An 18,132-nucleotide genomic window follows, 5' to 3' on the forward strand; every position below is an offset into this window, starting at 1 on the left:
GACTGACAAGTCACTGTTGATGTTATATGCAAATTAGTTTCTGGCCTCAGTTACGATGAGGCGGTGTGCATTGTGTATTGCACTCTGTTTACCACAAGCGCTATCAAATAGCCTCGCAAACTACAAAAAAACAGACAAGACGTAGTCGCTTCCAGCATGCAAGCGTAATACAAAAACATACAGTTGTAAATGATAACTTTTTCACCCTTATCTCGAAACATGTCGTCAACTTCTAGCCTGGCATCTTCGAGTGGTATACTGTTAAATAATTCGATTTTTTGTTTGTTTCGCCAGATAGCGCGATTTAATTTTCGCGCAAAACAAGGCCACAATTTCTTTTGTTTTCTTGGTGCATAGATTTCAAGCTTTTTCACATTGTGGGCGATACAAAAAACATTTCACATATCTTTTTCTCCAAAGGCATTTTAACACTGAAGTAAAAATTTTTCGTTTCGCTGTAACAATCACCGTTTTGATAACATTTCAATGCAATGGATAAAAAAACACCACTGCTGTTGCTGTCATCGATAACTATCTTGTCAGTGTTAAAATATACAAACGTAAATGCTCATCAGTTAATTAAAAATAAAAAAATACCCTGGAAATTACAGAAAAATCAACAACGAGATGCTATTTTTAAACACCGTGGAAAAGTCAAGCACTCTGTGCTGCCATCTTGGTTACCTTAATCGGAAACCCCTTTATCAGCTAACATGCACCGTCAGCGATGTCGCAAAATACGTTGTATGTCCGTGCACGGCGACCTTTGGTACCAAGGCACTTTTGCAGTATTTCCAGAGGTCAGCGCTCGTTTAATTTTTATCGATCTGTCTATTGAAGTTTGATCTGTAATGACCAATAGTATTACTCAAGTTGGAAACATAGTAGATTTGCAAAATCATTCATCAGTTGCAAATTTTACTTCTGTTGCTTTATTTCTCGCATAAACAAACACATTACTGTATTGTGAAATTTTATTTATAGTTAATTATATAGAGGTACGTGTATCGCCTTTTACAACAACGTCATACTTTACAATATTTATAACCTTGACAATTATACAGAGCGTTTAACAATGCACTTTGTGCGCTTTCCCGGTAATTTAGATGTTTTTGTAATATGCTCGAATGTTCACAATATTAAGATTGTCTACAACAGTATACAAGGCTGCTCTTGCCCATGAATCTTTTTCTATCTCATGGAAACTCACAGTTTACCAATGATTCCAAAATGCAGTTACGCGACCCCATGGGGCAGTGAATCCATTACCTTGATCAGTAATATGATAAAACAAAACTAGTTTCTATAATTACAATTATAGATTGGTTTGGGTGTTATTACGAAATTATTCTTAGAATTAGATTGTAACAAATGTGATTCATTGTAATATATGTCAATATCGTCATTATTATTATGTTGTAAATTTAATTTGCTAGACAATTGCAGATTATATAGATGTGTCATGCTCCTGATCGTGTTTCTAAGATTGTATAGTGTAAATCGCGTAAGGGATCTTAATAAAAAAAACGTCGTTTTAATTAAAAACGTACTGTTGCAATCAAAAACATTGACAATAAATTTATCCATTATTAGACACTCCAAATCAGTAAACACAGATATTTTAATATGAATTAGTTGTGGTCTTTAATATATAATTTTTTTAATTATAAAATAAAAAAATTACAACGCCCAATTTTCTGAGTATAGTGTATGTTAAATGCAATGCCTTCACAGTCAACAGTGCAGTATTTTATCATAAATTACATGTTGATTAATTGTACATTCTACAGATTCAAATATTAGATACAGGAAAATTAGGCACAATCACAATTGGATTAGTTCCTATGGGATATCCTTTACATCTTCAACCAGGATGTGGCGAACAATCTATTGGATATCATGCTGACGATGGAAGGTAAATATATGGTTATTTTAATGAAAATAGGTACTTCGACAAGACAATTTTTCTACTATGGAATAGATATATTACATAGCTGGCAAACAAACTGGCAGGAAATGATTGATTTGCTTGTTTAACATAAACGAATAAAAACAATGACAAAAAATACAATAATCCTTCTATTTTTTGTTCTCGTGTAGATTGTATAACGCCAGCGGCTGGGGTGAAACATTTAGCATGGCATGTGGCAAAGGTGATAGAATGGGATGTGGTATCAAATTTCATCAAATTGAATTAAGATATAAGAATCAAGTACCTGTATTTTTTTACAAGAAATGGGAAAGAGGTATACTTAAATTAGTCTTCCTAAAGTTTTATTAACAGATCTATCGTCGGGTATGTTATATTTTACCATAAATAATTATTAGTTACTTAACATTTTAGTGACTATGTGTCTAGTCTGAATCAACTATATATAGTTGATTTACATATAATGGAGATTTATATTACATTGGTTGTTGAAATACATTTAGAAATATTAGTGGACAGCAAATTGTCACATTTTTGTAATCTAGTTGAAATGAAAATTATAACAAACATCCAGTGATCGATACGGAAGTAACAAATAATTTTAATTATTCTGTTTTTTGTAGTTGGAGTACAGTTTGTTTCCCTTTATCAAACCTAAACTTTCATTTCTTTTCAAAATGTTATATCAGAGCTTCCATTCAATCAATTATCATCTATTGTCTATTGTTTGTCTATTGTATGTCATAGATAATTTATTGTGTGTTCTTTCATATTCATCATATGTGATTATTGTTCATTGATGAGTGTACCATACCCATTTCTAAGTAGACAAATAACATTATAAAATTGATGTTAGATGAATTTGGTTATATTAAGTCTCGAGATGTGGTAATATATAATCGGATATGTATATATGATTTAGGTTGGAACAGTGATGTGTGAAATGCCTATTGGTGGGTTCTTTCCTGCTACTGGTCAGCACTCTGTTGGCGAAAGAGTACAACTTGATATGAACGTTACATTTGGAAATGACGGAGGTATACATATTCACTGGCATTAATGCAAGACTTAATAAATGATGATGATGTGAATGATATAATTGTGAATAGAAGCTATATAATAATACAGTTATTTGCAGTTCTCTTAATATTAATCATCTAAATGTGCTTGGTGCTATGTCCCAAATGCGTGTAGCTTGCGTAGGCACATTTAGTAAGTATGTGGTGTATGAAGATATGTAATAGAAGATTATATTGATTTTTGAATATATAAGGTAAATTGAAATACAGTTTTAGGATATTTAGCAATATCTAGATTTCTTTTGTCTAACCCGATGTATGTGATTGGGTATAACTCCGATAGCAAAATTGTATGAAAGGATTTAGCATAGCATATGTTTAATTTATTTACGTGTTCGTGGAGATATATGTATATACATGAATGTATACAATTCATCGTGTATGCATGAAAAACACCTTTCCTAAAAAATTTGGAATTATAAACTGCAAAATTTGACTACCACTTTCTAAAATGTATATTCAATTACTTTCTAGGAATGGGAGTTATTAATGCTTCTATTGAAAGAATGTCATTTGATGGAGACACACTAAGCTATCTTGCAAATAAATCTGGTGATGTTGGCACATATATCGCGGGAGAACAAATTACACCAGAGCAGAACTATTTTGAGGTAAAACTGGTAATTTAAGAATTTCCCCAGCTCATGTTCTACAAAGGCATACAACCCTGTACATTTTAGAAATTTACAGGCATATAATACTTACATGTCAATTATTCTCAGAAAGTTAATCCTACAGCAGGATTGACCAACATGCTAGATGTTCATCCTATGAAATTATCAAATCAAATTGTGAATTATCGAAGCCACAAATTATTTTGAACACAGATCCATGCTCTTCTCTAATCCCTTCATTAGATGGCTGATATAATGTTTTTGTTACTAACTGATAATGCAAATCAGTATATGCTGTATGATTGTACCATATCCAGATTGAAATACTGAATACAGGCGAGTTAGGCACAATAACAATTGGATTAGTTCCTGTGGGCTATGCATCTCACAGACAACCAGGTTGGGATCAAAATTCTATTGGTTACCATGCAGATAATGGAAGGTAAATATTTCAATAATGAGCTATTAAATCACATTGACATTGAGGTATACGTTAACATAAACAGATTAGATGGCTTGCAAAGGAAGTGGCAGGAGATGTTTGCATGGCTGTTTGATAGCTGTTTTGAGATGCTTTATGAAAATAAGAACAATGTGCACAGCTAATGACTTTTACTCTAATGACAATTTATGACATTTACTCTTGTACTTATGTAGATTGTATAAAGCCAGTGGCTCGGGATCACCGTTTAGTAAAAAATGTAGGAAAGGTGATAGAATGGGATGTGGAATCAAATATCATCAAATTGACTCCAGACATTTGGATAAAGTACCTGTATTTTTTACAAGAAATGGGAAAGAGGTATGTATAAAATACATTCTACACTCAGTCACATGTTTATAATGTATTGATTTTTAAAATGCATTTAACAGTTTGTAACATGTCATTAGATATATTTGCCTGAATTTATGGCTGGGTTTTGTAAGGAAATGTAAATCCAACTGTTTATTTTTTGCTGTTTTAATCGCTATTGCCCTATATTATCCAATGATTGATACAGTAGCTCCTGACTTAATTGAGTTTTACAAGTTTAGCTTTCACACAATAAATTGCGTGAAATATTAATGGCGAAGTAATGTATTGATAAAAGAACTAAACTTAATGCTTTATGCGTGTTTTTATAAGTATAATTGGTAGTTTCCTATCTAACTACATTCAAATATAGAAAGTGGTAACAAAGATATTACCTTTAGGTTGGCACGGTGATGTGTGAAATGCCTATTGGTGGCTTCTTCCCTGCTACTGGCCAGCACTCTGTTGGTGAGAAGGTTCGACTTTATATGGATCTTACATTTGGATATCACGAAGGTAAACATATTCCCTGGCATTAATGCGAGAATTAATAAAATGATTGCATAGACTTAATATGAGCGAATGATGTAATTGTGAATAGAAGCTATAAAAATAATACAGTTATTTGCAGTTACCCTAATATTACTCATCTAATTGTGCTTGGTGCTATGTCCCAAATGCGTGTAGCTTGCGTAGGCACATTTAGTAAGTATGTGGTGTATGAAGATATGTAATGCTAGTAGAAAATTATATTGATTTTTGAATATATGAGGTAAATTGGAATGTAGTTATTAGATATTTAGCAATATCTATATTTCTTTTTGTCTAACCCGATGTATGTAATTGGGTATAACTCATCACTCCGATAGCAAAACTGTATGAAAAGGATTTAACATAGCATATGTTTAATTTATTTCCGTGTTCGTGGAGTTATATGTTATACATAAATATATACAATTCATTGTGTGTGCATGAAAAACTATGAAAATTTGGATTTAAAGGTGGACCATGTGGAATTATAAATTGCAAAGTTTTTAAAAATACTTATTCAATTACTTTCTAGAAATGGGAGTTGTTAATGCTTCTATTGAAAGAATGTCATTTGATGGGCACACATTAAGCTATCTTGCAAATAAATCTGGTGATGTTGGCACATATATCGCGGGGAAACAAATTACACCAGAGCAGAACTATTTTGAGGTAATTTAAATTTTTTCCCAAACTCATGTTCGACAGGGGCATACAACCCTGTACATTTTAGAAATTTACAAGCATATAATACTTACATGTCAATTATTCTCAGAAGGTTAACCCTACAGCAGGATTGACCAACATGGTAGAAGTTCATCCTACGAAATTATCAAATCAAATTGTGAATTATCGAAGCCACGAATTATTTTGAACACAGATTCATGCTCTTTCTATGATTCTGTCATTAGATGGCTAATATAATGTTTTTGTTACTAACTAATAATGCAAATTATTATGTGTTGTATATCCAGATTGAAATACTGAATACAGGGGAGTTAGGTACAATAACAATCGGATTAGTTCCCGTGGACTATGCATCTCACAGACAACCAGGTTGGGATCAAAACTCTATTGGATACCATGCAGATGATGGAAGGTAAATATTTCAATAATGAGCTATTAAATCACATTGACATTACAATAGGTATACGTTAACATAAACAGATTAGATGGCTTGCAAAGGAAGTGACAGGGGATGTTTGCATGGCTGTTTGATAGCTGTTTTGAGATGCTTTATGAAAATAAGAACAATGTGCACAGCTAATGACTTTTACTCTAATGACAATTTATGACAAGTACTCTTGTACTTATGTAGATTGTATAAAGCCAGTGGCTCGGGATCACCGTTTAGTAAACAATGTAGGAAAGGTGATAGAATGGGATGTGGAATAAAATTTCATCAAATTGACTCCAGAAATTTGGATAAAGTACCTGTATTTTTCACAAGAAATGGGAAAGAGGTATGTATAAAGTATATTTTACACTCAGTCTGAGATGTTTATAATGAATTGATTTTTAAAATGCATTTAATAGTTTGTAACATGTCATTAGATATATTTGCCTGAATTCTTGGCTGGGTTTTGTAAGTAAATGTGAATCCAACTGTTTATTTCTCTGTCTTATATTAGCCGTATATTATCCAGTAACCCTTGACTTCAACAACTTAGCTCTATTAATGTTGAAGTGTTTTATGGACAAAATACTAGAAGTTATATGCATTTGAATAATATTTCCGTCCCAATGTGTGCTTGTATAAGTAATACCATAGAGATTACTTTTTTAGGTTGGCACAGTGATGTGTGAAATGCCATGTGGTGGGTTCTTCCCTGCTACTGGTCAGCATTCTGTGGGTGAAAAAGTTCGACTTGATATGAATGGTTCATGGGAGCATGTTGAAGGTATGTATGGTAACTATAAATAAGGACAATGTGTACATGGCGTCCGTAATTTAATGATCATAGTAGTTAAATACAGAGGACACATATTTATTATATATAATTTTCCGTGTATCATCCTATGTATAATTTTAAGCATAATGTAGTTAATTTCCCATGCATAAAAACAAACAATGGCAATATGTACTGAATTCATTCTCGTGTAGTATGTCTGTTTGTTTGTTTGTTTGTTTGTTTGTTTTGCAGTTGATAGTGTGCTTGGCGTTTCATCGATCTCAGGTGGAGTTTGTGAATATCAAAAGCGATGTGAACAATTCAAAGCATCACTGGGATTGAATGGTAGCCTATTGTTGTACAAATTGGTCGCATTAGTACATTCGTTAATCACGTGGTTCTTAATCTGTGACATGTGACTCAAAACGTCGTGATGTAGCAAGAATTACACTTGCCTGAGCTACTTGTGTGCTTCTATTTCAGACTGCTACTTCAACAAAGACCATGACATGTGTTATTGCGATGATTGTCATTCTGAGAGAGGTGATGATTTATATTATACACGTGGTGATCCACCAAAAGAATATGCTTTGCCGATTGGATGGTGCCGATTTGCCTTGGAGTAAGTTTCCTTTTTTATTTCTAGTGATTTGGATCAAATCAGCAGCAAATTTTATATCATTTATCAATTCCAATCCGCGTATTGTTATGAATTTAGGAGACACTTGTGCGCATTATTTGAACGAAACTTACCGTTTATATGCAATGTAAAACGCTAATTGTCTCACTGTATATATTAGAATTTTTTCTAATATAAATATATTACCGTGGCACCGTGGTGCCATGATTAACGTTAGGATTAAATTCAGTATACATAGCTATATTGTCTACCAGTGTTTAAACACTGAGTACAAATCCAGTTTGCATCGGCAGACCTCAGTCAGAAGGTAGAGTTATGTTAGTCACGTAAATTATAACAACATGTTGATCAATGTTCTACCATGATCTTAATTAGTTCATTTCTTTGAAAGCATTCCAAAGAGAGCAAAGGATCTTGACGTATTCAATAAATGGCATGTTGCATGTCATGGAACAACCAAAGAAGCTGTGGAATCCATTCTTCAGCATGGAGATCTGCTTATGCCAGGTTAGTAGTGATAAGACTTTCATTCGCTTCTGGAAACCTATCACGTACCCTTGTTATTCCAACAACACTTTTACTTTTAGTCAGCACTGTTTTTGCACAACACATAGCCATTGAACCACTACTTCATAAAATTAGAAATGATGAAAATATTAAAGGACTGGTCATACCTCACTGCAAAAATCAACATTCTGAAGTTTCTTTTTAAACTCTCAAGCAGGATTTCAGTTCACTTACTCGTTAGTTACATGTCTATGAGTTGGCATCAAATTCCAAAATCAATCTTCATAATTCAGAAGGATTATGGGTAGGTAGCTGGCGCAACAGCACGTGCTCTCCTCTCAATATCAATAACAGCATGGGTGTTGGGTGTATATCTTGGGAACACATCTTCCAACATGCACTACTATATGTTTAAAATTCACCACTTTTTTCAACCCAGTAAGTAATATGTCATATGCAAGTCAACTACTATGAACTACTATCAATGCATCTTTGCATAGATTGCCATTATTTTATTGTGAACTCCTTCAGTGCTGGAAGTCTGTATATAAAGTGCATATATTCAATTATAGTTACGTAATACGTGATATTCTTAATGAGCCACCTTTTAATAATCCACTCATCTTACATCCCATACGCGTTCGAACACTTTGTGAGCATTAATTTAGTCTCAGAAATGAATAAAACTTGGTTGCATGCGCTGATGATTCTTATGAAATTAAAATCTATTCAGAGCATATTCTTCAGCTCTGTTATTCACGAATATATCCCCAGCAAATGGAAAGATACCAAAAGATACTGTATACAGCATATACAGTATACAGTTATTGGTCAATGTAATTCTGATCAACTGAGACGACGCAACATATGAAACAGTTCGAAAATATGAAGTTAGAAAAACAGAAACTTGGTAGATAGAGTTCGTAATTTCAAAGCCCATCCGGGGTAGGCAATGGAAAGACTCAAGCTGAGTTTATCATCAGTGGGCCAGCTGCCATGGAGATTGGTGTGCTGAAAATAGGGATTGGCTTTAATGCAATTGAGTCCAAAGTTGATGTTCTGCAAGAATATAAACTGGACACACTGAAATTAAAGGGTTCTTAAGTAAAGTTCATTTTCAATCCAAAAATCTAACACAGTCGCACAACCAGAGGTTGAAATAAAAATAGAGGATCTGATTGATGAGGATATTATAGAACGTGTTGTACGTTGAACGTTGTTGTACCCAAGCCTAATGAGGAAATCCGATTATGCATTGATATGTGCGAAGCTAATAAAGCGATATTGATGGAGAGAAACCTGCAGTTGAAGACTTACAACAGGAGATAAGTCAGGGTCGAGTATTTTGCAAGCTAGATCTTAAGTGGGGATACCACCAGTTATAATTTCCAGATTCTCGTTTCATAACTACTTTTGTAACTCACAACGGCTTATATAGATATAAACGTTTGTCATTCGGATCAATGCTGCACTAGAGATATGCCAAAACGAAATACAAAAAATACTAATTGGTGTGCCCGGTACAGTCAATGTGCCAGATAATATTGCAGTTCATGGTCGTGATCAAGAAAAGCATGACACATGTCTTTGTCAAACGCTTGATCGACTCGAAACCGTATGGCTAACACTAAACCTAGATAAATGTGAATTCAATAGACCTGAAATGACTTTCATATATCATAAAGTTGTCAGCAAATGGCATTGATATTGGCGGAGATAAAGTGGAAGCTGCAACTAGCGCAAGAGAACCAACAAATATTAGCAAAGTTCGCAGTTTCTTGGGGTTGGTTAACTACCGTGCTAGAGTCATACCAAATTTCGCGTATATTGCTGAGTGTCGACTTATGTGAAACAAGGAACCATTCATTTGGAAACCACATTCAATATTTTGAAGGACTGTTTGACTGGAAAGGTTATTACGACATTCATGTCAGAACTATAATCATCACAGGTGAAAGTCTAGTTGGGCTTGATTCTGTTCTTGTCCAGAAACAAAAAGATGGGCCATGGGATATAAGTTATGCAACCTGCAGTTTAACCTATGTGTTAAGGCGTTATTCCCAAAGAGAAAAAAAGAGGCATTAGGTCTTGTCTAGACATACGAGAAATAGCACCTATATCTATGTTATTAAGTTTGAGTTGGTAACTGACCATAAAACACTGAAGGCAATCTACGCTCCTCGTTCAAAATTGTGTGCTTGTATAGAGCGATGGGTACTCAGATTACAGTCGTATGAATTTAAAGTTGTTCACATACCAGGAATAAAGAACATTGTTGATTCACTATCACGTTTGACAAATACTTCAGAAAGAAGCAGAAGAATACGTTAGATTCGTTGCAGTAAATGCTACACCATGCGCAATAATGATACACGAAGTAGAGATAGTGTCTGCTGAAGATGACGAATTAAGTGAAATACATAAATGCATTGAGACTAATAGGTAGGACAAATGCACAAATAAGTGTGTAATTAGCGGTGAACTTTGCACTAAATTAAAAGATAAATTAATCATGAGAGGTACATGATTAGTCATACCAAAGAAATTGAGACCACCAGAACCGATAAGAAGTACTTGACGTTCGACAGCGCTATGGGTAGATTTGACAATTGATTTTCTCAGACCTTTACCATCTGGAGAATATGTATTAGTTGTGATTGACTGCTATAGTTGGTAGTATGAGCTGGTGACACTGACAACTTTGTTGAATTATGAAGTTTATAGTTACTGTTAAACGTTTGAGTGCAGACTATGCAAATTTAGTTGAGAACAATATTGTTAACCTCAATGCTGTTAATAATATTATGTTTTTGAGTTCATTATTATAAAGTTGGTTGTTGCCATAGTAATATGTAGTATCACTCTAAAAGGGGAGGGATGTCATATCCAGATAATGGTATATACTGTATGTGTTATGAATTATAGCGCCATCTAGTGGCAGTCTCGAGATGGGGTCAATAAAATGGCGGGCTAGTTGTTTACTTGCACTACAGTGTATCTGAGTTTCACTGATTAAATCCAGCTTCATCTGATGACATCAGATTAACAGTTATTTCAAGGGAAATGGGAAGTGTAATCAACCTCCTTTACATTAACCTCTTTCATCACAATCTTTAAACATCTGTTCCGTGTCAATAAAACAGCACCCACAATAACTAGACATTGTCTGGCGGGACATACTTTGTCTGCCTGAAAATACTAAACCTAATTTCAATGATAACTTTAAAAAGCTTAAAAAAGCATTAAAAAGGTCACTTAAAAAGATGGCGATCTGCAGTGGCGTATTTACCAACGGGGAGATTTCTTTTCAAACCTCAATTTAGATATTAAAGTGACTGTTTTGCGATGAAGTATTATATATTATTGTATAATTTTGGTTATTTACGCCAGTACATATTTATTAACATTTGCTACTTATCCTTCTAGGTGACGAGCTTATGAATGGACACACACTGGGAGAACGAGATGGTCATATCAAGCCAGAGAATGCACCTGAGGGTTTTGACAAGAAACAGTTATTTCTTTCACCTAGTATACGTTATTCTGGCCGTGACGTATATGCTCTTCGTAGTGTGTAAGTAAAATAATAACAAAACTGAAGATTTTGGCATCATTTACAACTCCCCATTTTTATTAATTGTCTCTTTTCCGTTTAGTGTACATGGTAGCCCTCATCGAACTTTTTTTTCATGAATAAGGGGTTATACAATAAGATTTCTCTGTCTATATGTATGTTTGTCCATCCGTCAACCCGCAATCAAACAATGGATAGATGTTGTACAAAGTTGACTAAGTTTAGTAAACGGGTGATACTTATGCACATAAATTTGTTTGACAGTCTGATCTAGGCGACCGTCTGGTTTTCATTTTTGAACACAATTTCTCTGATATAAAGTTACTGGTGTAGTTTTTCCAGCTTATTACGGGATTTGTAGAATATTGGTCAGGTAGTTGCCACTATATCTCAAACACATTGTTAGATATTTTACGGCCAATTACTGGTATATTTATGCTCACAATTATTTATACGCACTTATATCTATGCCTTACACAAACGCATGTATGTATTACTCATGCAATAATAGCCAAAGATTTGTCTTCGATTCTCAACAAATATTGAAAGATGGTCACAGGAATGATCTGCAATTGGGGCACATACATATATATTGGAGAATATCGCGATAGAGCTCATCACCAAACACTACAGGCATGGCTGTATATATTCACAAATCAATTCGGAGTGTGTATTTGTTTAAACTTCAGATACAAAGATACGCTGACTGGGATAACTTACAATGCAAAAATTGCGTTTCAAGTGTGTATCAATCCAGGCAAATACAACGTTGGAGCGGAAACAATTGATGCCTTGGAGCAAATTGATTCTGCATTCAGTAATGACGAGATAGAATGGTTCACCAAGAAACGTGGATGTGTAATTATGTATAGATTGTTAATTAAACTATTTTGAACTCATTCATTCATAACGTATTTACCTCTATATAAGCAAACGTTTTTTATATTATCTGTTTGACATATGCAGTTCTGTTTTGTATATAACATCTATGTTATAAAAGTATGCTAATTTGATACACAATATTAGTTTTGGTAATTGCAATAGTTATAGGTTATTGTCTTATACATCATTATAACAAAAGCACAACTTAAACTTTATTATTACTAATACAACAACTTGTACTTGACTAAAACTTAGGACCGCAACCTTAAAGAAATCACGTCTAGTAGGGGTACATGTTTGGCCTACCACGTTACATAATTTGTATATTGAAAGGTTGAATTCATTGAATTGCTTGTTTTGGAAATAAATTACTGGGCATATCCCCTGAAAAAGAAAACTGGTCACTTCTGGGTTGTTATCTTTAAACAGTTTCTCAATAAACACATTTAGAAAGTAGATTCAAGATACTTCGCGCATCTTGGATGATCAATGACGGGGAAAGAGGTGTTAAATTTCATTTGTACTCAGCCAGCTTACTATCCAGAAAGTCGCAGAGAAGTTGACTTTCAAAGTCGACTAATTTCTGTGTTACTACAACTAACAACAACTTCGTTTGTATGATGTCAGTTTTTGCCAGTGTTTCACCACTAGCAAGATGGATATAGATCAATAATTAGCGAAACGTTAATAATAATAATATGACATGGTCTAATGAATTTGTTATTTCTTATCAGTATCCTATGCTAAAAGTTTGGTCTTAGTAAGAAACTGTCTCATTCATCATTTTTATTGGATTTTGAAATCCTAACTACACTTATGTGACGTCACTTATATGAAATTAATTATCATACTGTCCTCAAAATCCTGCTCAAACCTGTGAATTGTAGTTTGACTTCATCAATAATTGAATAAAGAAATTGAGCTTGACCTGTGTTTTGTGTACGGTGGTTGTGAACTGCAGACACAAAATATTTAATATTACCATGCTCTTCGTCGGCTTGCTTGTCATTAGTAAGATTTTCAAACAACATTCAACCAATGTCAGTGTGTTTAAGTGGTCTTAAAAGTATTTTGATTTCTACAAACAGTACACAGCGAGACACCACTCTGCTAACTTTCCACATACCGCCGTAAAATCCAACCTCACAGTATTTTAGTTCTTAAAATATATTTTATCGAGCTGACATTTTAAGATTGAATTTCAATCACACGATGTTCCAAACTATTAAGTATAACCAATATAGCAACACAAAATTTCATTTGTCGGACAGTGTGAATGTATATGGCTGGCACAAAATATTAATCACATCCACACAAACATATGCCTTTTTTCAACTCGCTGAAAGGACCCCAAGTCTCAGGTTCTGTACAGTTTGTCGTAGATTCCATGTGGTCTTCTCAAGGTCTCATACGTTCTCAAAGCCATACCAAAATACAAATCAAACATAGAATTGGTGCCAACCTATTGGTCACATACTTATAGTTACAGCCTCGGCCCTATATTGAACCAGGGGGTGACAGCAGGCATAGTCAATGAAACACCAAGAAACACACTGCATTACGGGTTTCCACCAACATCTGTGGTGGAAACAATCCAACATTTTCACAACCATAAACACCAAGCAGGGATATCAGCAACAGGCAAGTTCCCCTTGATTACATGTATGTTTCAGTCACTATTGCGCCAGACATGACAAAAGCATTTTATCTCCGGCAAGTCTGCATCTGAGTCAATAACAACCCTGTATACACTTTTAGTAGTAGAGCAAAGCTACACAACATTATGTTGCCAAACCCACTGCATGTACAGAAACCCAGATATTGCGAACATCCTGGCAGGTTCAAGCATAGGTCTGCACCAAATCTCTGATTCAGGTTCCATACATTTTGGCACGAATTCCATTCAGCCTTTCACATTTTCCTGTCCAATAGCGTACAAGGTTCCATTTTGACTGACAAACACTTGGATAAAACTTGGGGCATTAACTGGCAAATTTCATTTTACACTGTCAAAGAACTGTCCACCCAAAACCAGTGTTTGTGACACGCACCCCTGGCCAGATAGCACTGGCATGGATACAATGTCCATCATCATTCATGTGTACACACCCCATCCAAATTCTATCAAACACACAAATGACACTGATAGTACCACTCTGGCTGAATCTCTGGTCACTATATTAACAGACCAGCCAATGAGATTACCTGACGACTTGGAACGCCTGTTTTCTGATCGAACTGGAGCTGCTTCACTTACATGGGTACAGGCTATGCTCATTCTCTGATCCGGCAAGAACTATGCTCCAGTTCCTCTGAGCATAATTCGATTTTTACTAGATCCACTAAGCAATACCACCAGTCTTGGTGTCACAATACAAGACAGATCCTTTCTAGCCTTTAATTACTCAGCTGGTAGACATTCTTAGTAGGAACCATCAGGTCTGTACTGTGTTGTCTGTCAGTTTGGGTAGGAACGTCATTGAGTAAGACACAATTAAAACACTGTTCAAGGTACTGTCTGGCATGCATGCTGTAGTGCCACTGAGGAGCTACACTATATTCGACCTTGTTTTTGTTTTTGTGCAATTGCCCTATAAACTGCAATATGTTGCATCATTTGTTGACTGGTCAACAATGACACTATCGCTAGTTATGAGATATATCTTTCTCTTTAGCAGCCTGACTGACCATCAGTCACCTAGTGCACTAACCACTTCTTCAGGTAACCTGACAAACCAGCCTCCCCTATTGTCATCCCACGGTTGAACTTGGCTCCTGGTATAAGGGGGAAGTAGAGCCTGCGACAAGTATGCAAACTCTTGCATCACCAGAAGCGAGCATTGCCATCCAGGCTCAGCTAACACTGGCATCCAGGGGTACTCAAGGCTCAGCGAGCACTGGCATCCATGAGTACTCCGGCTCAGCGAGCACTGGCATCCAGGGGTACTCAGGCTCAGTAAACACTGGCATCCAGGGGTACTCTGCCTCAGTAAGCACTGTCATCCAGGGGTACTCAGGCTTAGCAAGCACTGGCATCCATGGATATTCCGGCTCAGCAAGAACTAGCATCCAGGGGTACTCAGGCTCAGCAAGCACTGGCATCCAGGGATACTCAGGCTCAACAAGCACTGGCAGCCGGGGGTACTCAGGCTCAGCAATCACTGGCATCCAGGGGTACTCAGGCTCAGTAAGCACTGGCATCCAGGGGTACTCGGGCTCAGCAAGCCCTGGCATCCATGGGTATTCAGGCTCAGCAAGCACTGGCATCCAGGGGTACTCAGGCTCAGCAAGCACTAGCATCCAGGGGTACTCAGGCTCAGCAAGCACTGTCATCCAGGGGTACTCAGGCTCAGCAAGCACCGGCATCTAGGGGTATTCAGGCTCAGCAAGCACTGGCATTCAGGGTACTCAGGCTCAGTAAGCACTGGCATCCAGGGGTACTCAGGCTTAGCAATCACTGGCATCCAGAGGTACTCAGGCTCAGCAAGCACTGTCACCCAGGGGTACTCAGGCTCAGCAAGCACTGGCATTCAGGGTACTCAGGCTCAGTAAGCACTGGCATCCAGGGGTACTCGGGCTCAGCAAGCCCTGGCATCCAGGGGTATTCAGGCTCAGCAAGCACTGACATCATGGGGTACTCAGGCTCAGCCAGCACTAGCATCCAGGGGTACTCAGGCTCAGCAAGCACTGGCATCCAGAGTTACTCAGGCTCAGCCAGCACTGGCATCCATGGGTACTCGGGCTCAATAAGCACTGGCATCCAGGGGTACTTAGACTCAGCAAGCACTGGCATCCAGGGATACTCAGGCTCAGCAAACACTGGCATCCGGGGGTACTCAGGCTCAGCAAGAACTGGCAACCAGGGATACTCTGGCTCAGTAAGCACTGGCATCAAGGGGTACTCAGGCTCAGCAAGCACTGACATCCAGGGGTACTCAGGCTCAGCAAGCACTGGCATCAATGGACACTCGGGCTCAGTAAGCACTGGCATCCAGGGGTACTCAGGCTCCGATCCAGGGATACTCAGGCTCAGCAAACACTGGCATCCGGGGGTACTCAGGCTCAGCAAGAACTGGCAACCAGGGATACTCTCGCTCAGTAAGCACTGGCATCAAGGGGTACTCAGGCTCAGCAAGCACTGACATCCAGGGGTACTCAGGCTCAGCAAGCACTGGCATCAATGGACACTCGGGCTCAGTAAGCACTGGCATCCAGGGGTACTCAGGCTCCAATGTACACTTGCCATGAAAGGGGAAAACAGCAGTCGCCAATGAATTGTACCACACTTTCCAGGTGGGTTATGGGGAAAATCAGCCAAGACACGAACTGAGAGTGTTAGCTATAACTACGATGCATTTTGTGATGGTGAAGCTTTGAACCATGTGTTGGCATTGGGATATAGGAAGTTATGCGACATATTCATTTCTCATTACCCCCAATGCCGCTCTTCTGGCAGAGCTGGGTAACACAACATGAGCCTGTTTATTGCGGGTCAGTAGGTGGCATATTCACATACATAGTGACTTGTTACTGGACTTTCTGTTGTTGAGTTGGGCTTGAGGGATTTATCAAGACTCTTGCAGGTAACTTAATTTTACCCTGGGGGCCTTAGCTTAGCCAGATCGAGTTTTCTGTATTGTAAATGTAAAAGGTCGTTTTATTGTTTTCATTTGCATTGAGGTATCATCAAGGTATGTGTGGTTGTATTTTGTTATCACTTAGTGTGTAGGCATTCTGCAGAATAACATATCTCATGCCAACCCAACTTTGTATTCCTTCACTATTTTGTATTAAATTAACATTGTGTTTTAAAGGGCGGTGGTTATTGCGATGCACATGTACGACATCTGTGTTGATAAACATTGATTTAGGCAGAGGGTTTTCAACCCGCCTAGTCTGCGATTCAGCCAATGACAGAGAGAGAAATCTAGGTCAGGTGAAGCCCCATGACCTCATGATTTGCTCCTATGTCACTTAACACATGAACAAGATCAAGAGGTCAGCGCCATCTTGCCTTTACTTGTGACTACCACCTAGCTAAGACCAGAAAAAGGGTGTCTTTCCTTGCCAGTGTTGTCCCAATAGTGAAAATATAGGGTGATATGATCGGCATTGCCTGAGGACGCTAGACCCAACGCAATTTCGGGGGTAACTGGCATTCCAAAAAGAAGAGACCAAAACAGTTCTGCATGAGAGCATAGTCCAAAGAGCACTGATGTGAGAAACTTCTCCACACAAATCTGTAGTCAAGACTGCTCTATTGCCTATGCGCAGGGATATCTGTTATCATCCAGGCAACAATCATCAACAATCAAAATCTGACCCGTGATGACAGACCCACCCTAAAAATGCCTTCCTCAATTGATTGCATGTATCTTACGTTATATTTGATAAAGACGTTTTGCGTTCTCCAGAAGCCAGCCCTAAGCACCTGTTTGAGGGGGCACCTGATGCAAGAGCTAATGAGTTAGCAATCGCACGAACCTCATGTGCTCGTACTTGGTGTCTCTGTAGACCCTGTGGTGAGTACGCCAGTTGGTCATGAACCTCAAACACTGTTGAAGTGATCCACCTAGAAATGGAAGTTGAGGAGGCTGGTCTATCCTGCTTACCCTGACCATAACACATAAACATGTCCTTGCTGCCTTGCCTCGACTCCCTAGTACATCTCTCATAGCAATTCAAAGCTCAAA

General features: G+C 37.3%; 2 protein-coding genes and 1 long non-coding RNA gene across 3 annotated transcripts; all 3 read left to right on the top strand.

Annotated features, from left to right (window-relative positions):
• The first annotated feature begins 713 nt into the window (after positions 1-713).
• On the top strand, positions 714-3,830 carry LOC144348137 (SPRY domain-containing protein 3-like). Its single transcript, XM_078007635.1, has 6 exons — positions 714-800; positions 1,791-1,915; positions 2,101-2,218; positions 2,853-2,967; positions 3,484-3,620; positions 3,732-3,830. The coding sequence occupies exons 1-6, from the start codon at positions 714-716 to the stop codon at positions 3,828-3,830; spliced, it is 681 nt and encodes a 226-aa protein (XP_077863761.1).
• Positions 3,831-5,940: 2,110 nt separating this feature from the next.
• LOC144348144 (uncharacterized) lies at positions 5,941-6,397 on the top strand. Its single transcript, XR_013419789.2, has 2 exons — positions 5,941-6,043; positions 6,263-6,397. It is a non-coding gene; the product is annotated as an uncharacterized LOC144348144 (long non-coding RNA).
• Positions 6,398-6,751: 354 nt separating this feature from the next.
• On the top strand, positions 6,752-12,456 carry LOC144348135 (neuralized-like protein 4). The gene is made up of 6 exons (XM_078007634.2): positions 6,752-6,845; positions 7,089-7,181; positions 7,320-7,458; positions 7,868-7,983; positions 11,410-11,557; positions 12,247-12,456. The coding sequence occupies exons 1-6, from the start codon at positions 6,752-6,754 to the stop codon at positions 12,449-12,451; spliced, it is 795 nt and encodes a 264-aa protein (XP_077863760.2). The 3' UTR covers positions 12,452-12,456.
• Positions 12,457-18,132: the final 5,676 nt, after the last annotated feature.

Source organism: Saccoglossus kowalevskii, chromosome 7, assembly GCF_978046115.1.
Source record: "Saccoglossus kowalevskii chromosome 7, keSacKowa6.1, whole genome shotgun sequence".
Lineage (NCBI taxonomy): Eukaryota > Metazoa > Hemichordata > Enteropneusta > Harrimaniidae > Saccoglossus > Saccoglossus kowalevskii.

What these genes read in the sequence shown, in the direction of transcription:
- LOC144348135 (XM_078007634.2), top strand. Translation starts at nt 6,752, where the DNA reads ATGCCATGTGGTGGGTTCTTCCCTGCTACTGGTCAGCATTCTGTGGGT. An exon ending in TTCATGGGAGCATGTTGAAG is followed by an intron (nt 6,846 to 7,088) that starts GTATGTATGGTA and finishes TTTGTTTTGCAG; the next exon opens with TTGATAGTGTGCTTGGCGTT. An exon ending in TGGTGCCGATTTGCCTTGGA is followed by an intron (nt 7,459 to 7,867) that starts GTAAGTTTCCTT and finishes TTTCTTTGAAAG; the next exon opens with CATTCCAAAGAGAGCAAAGG.
- LOC144348137 (XM_078007635.1), top strand. Translation starts at nt 714, where the DNA reads ATGCACCGTCAGCGATGTCGCAAAATACGTTGTATGTCCGTGCACGGC. An exon ending in TATCATGCTGACGATGGAAG is followed by an intron (nt 1,916 to 2,100) that starts GTAAATATATGG and finishes GTTCTCGTGTAG; the next exon opens with ATTGTATAACGCCAGCGGCT. An exon ending in GATATAAGAATCAAGTACCT is followed by an intron (nt 2,219 to 2,852) that starts GTATTTTTTTAC and finishes TATATGATTTAG; the next exon opens with GTTGGAACAGTGATGTGTGA.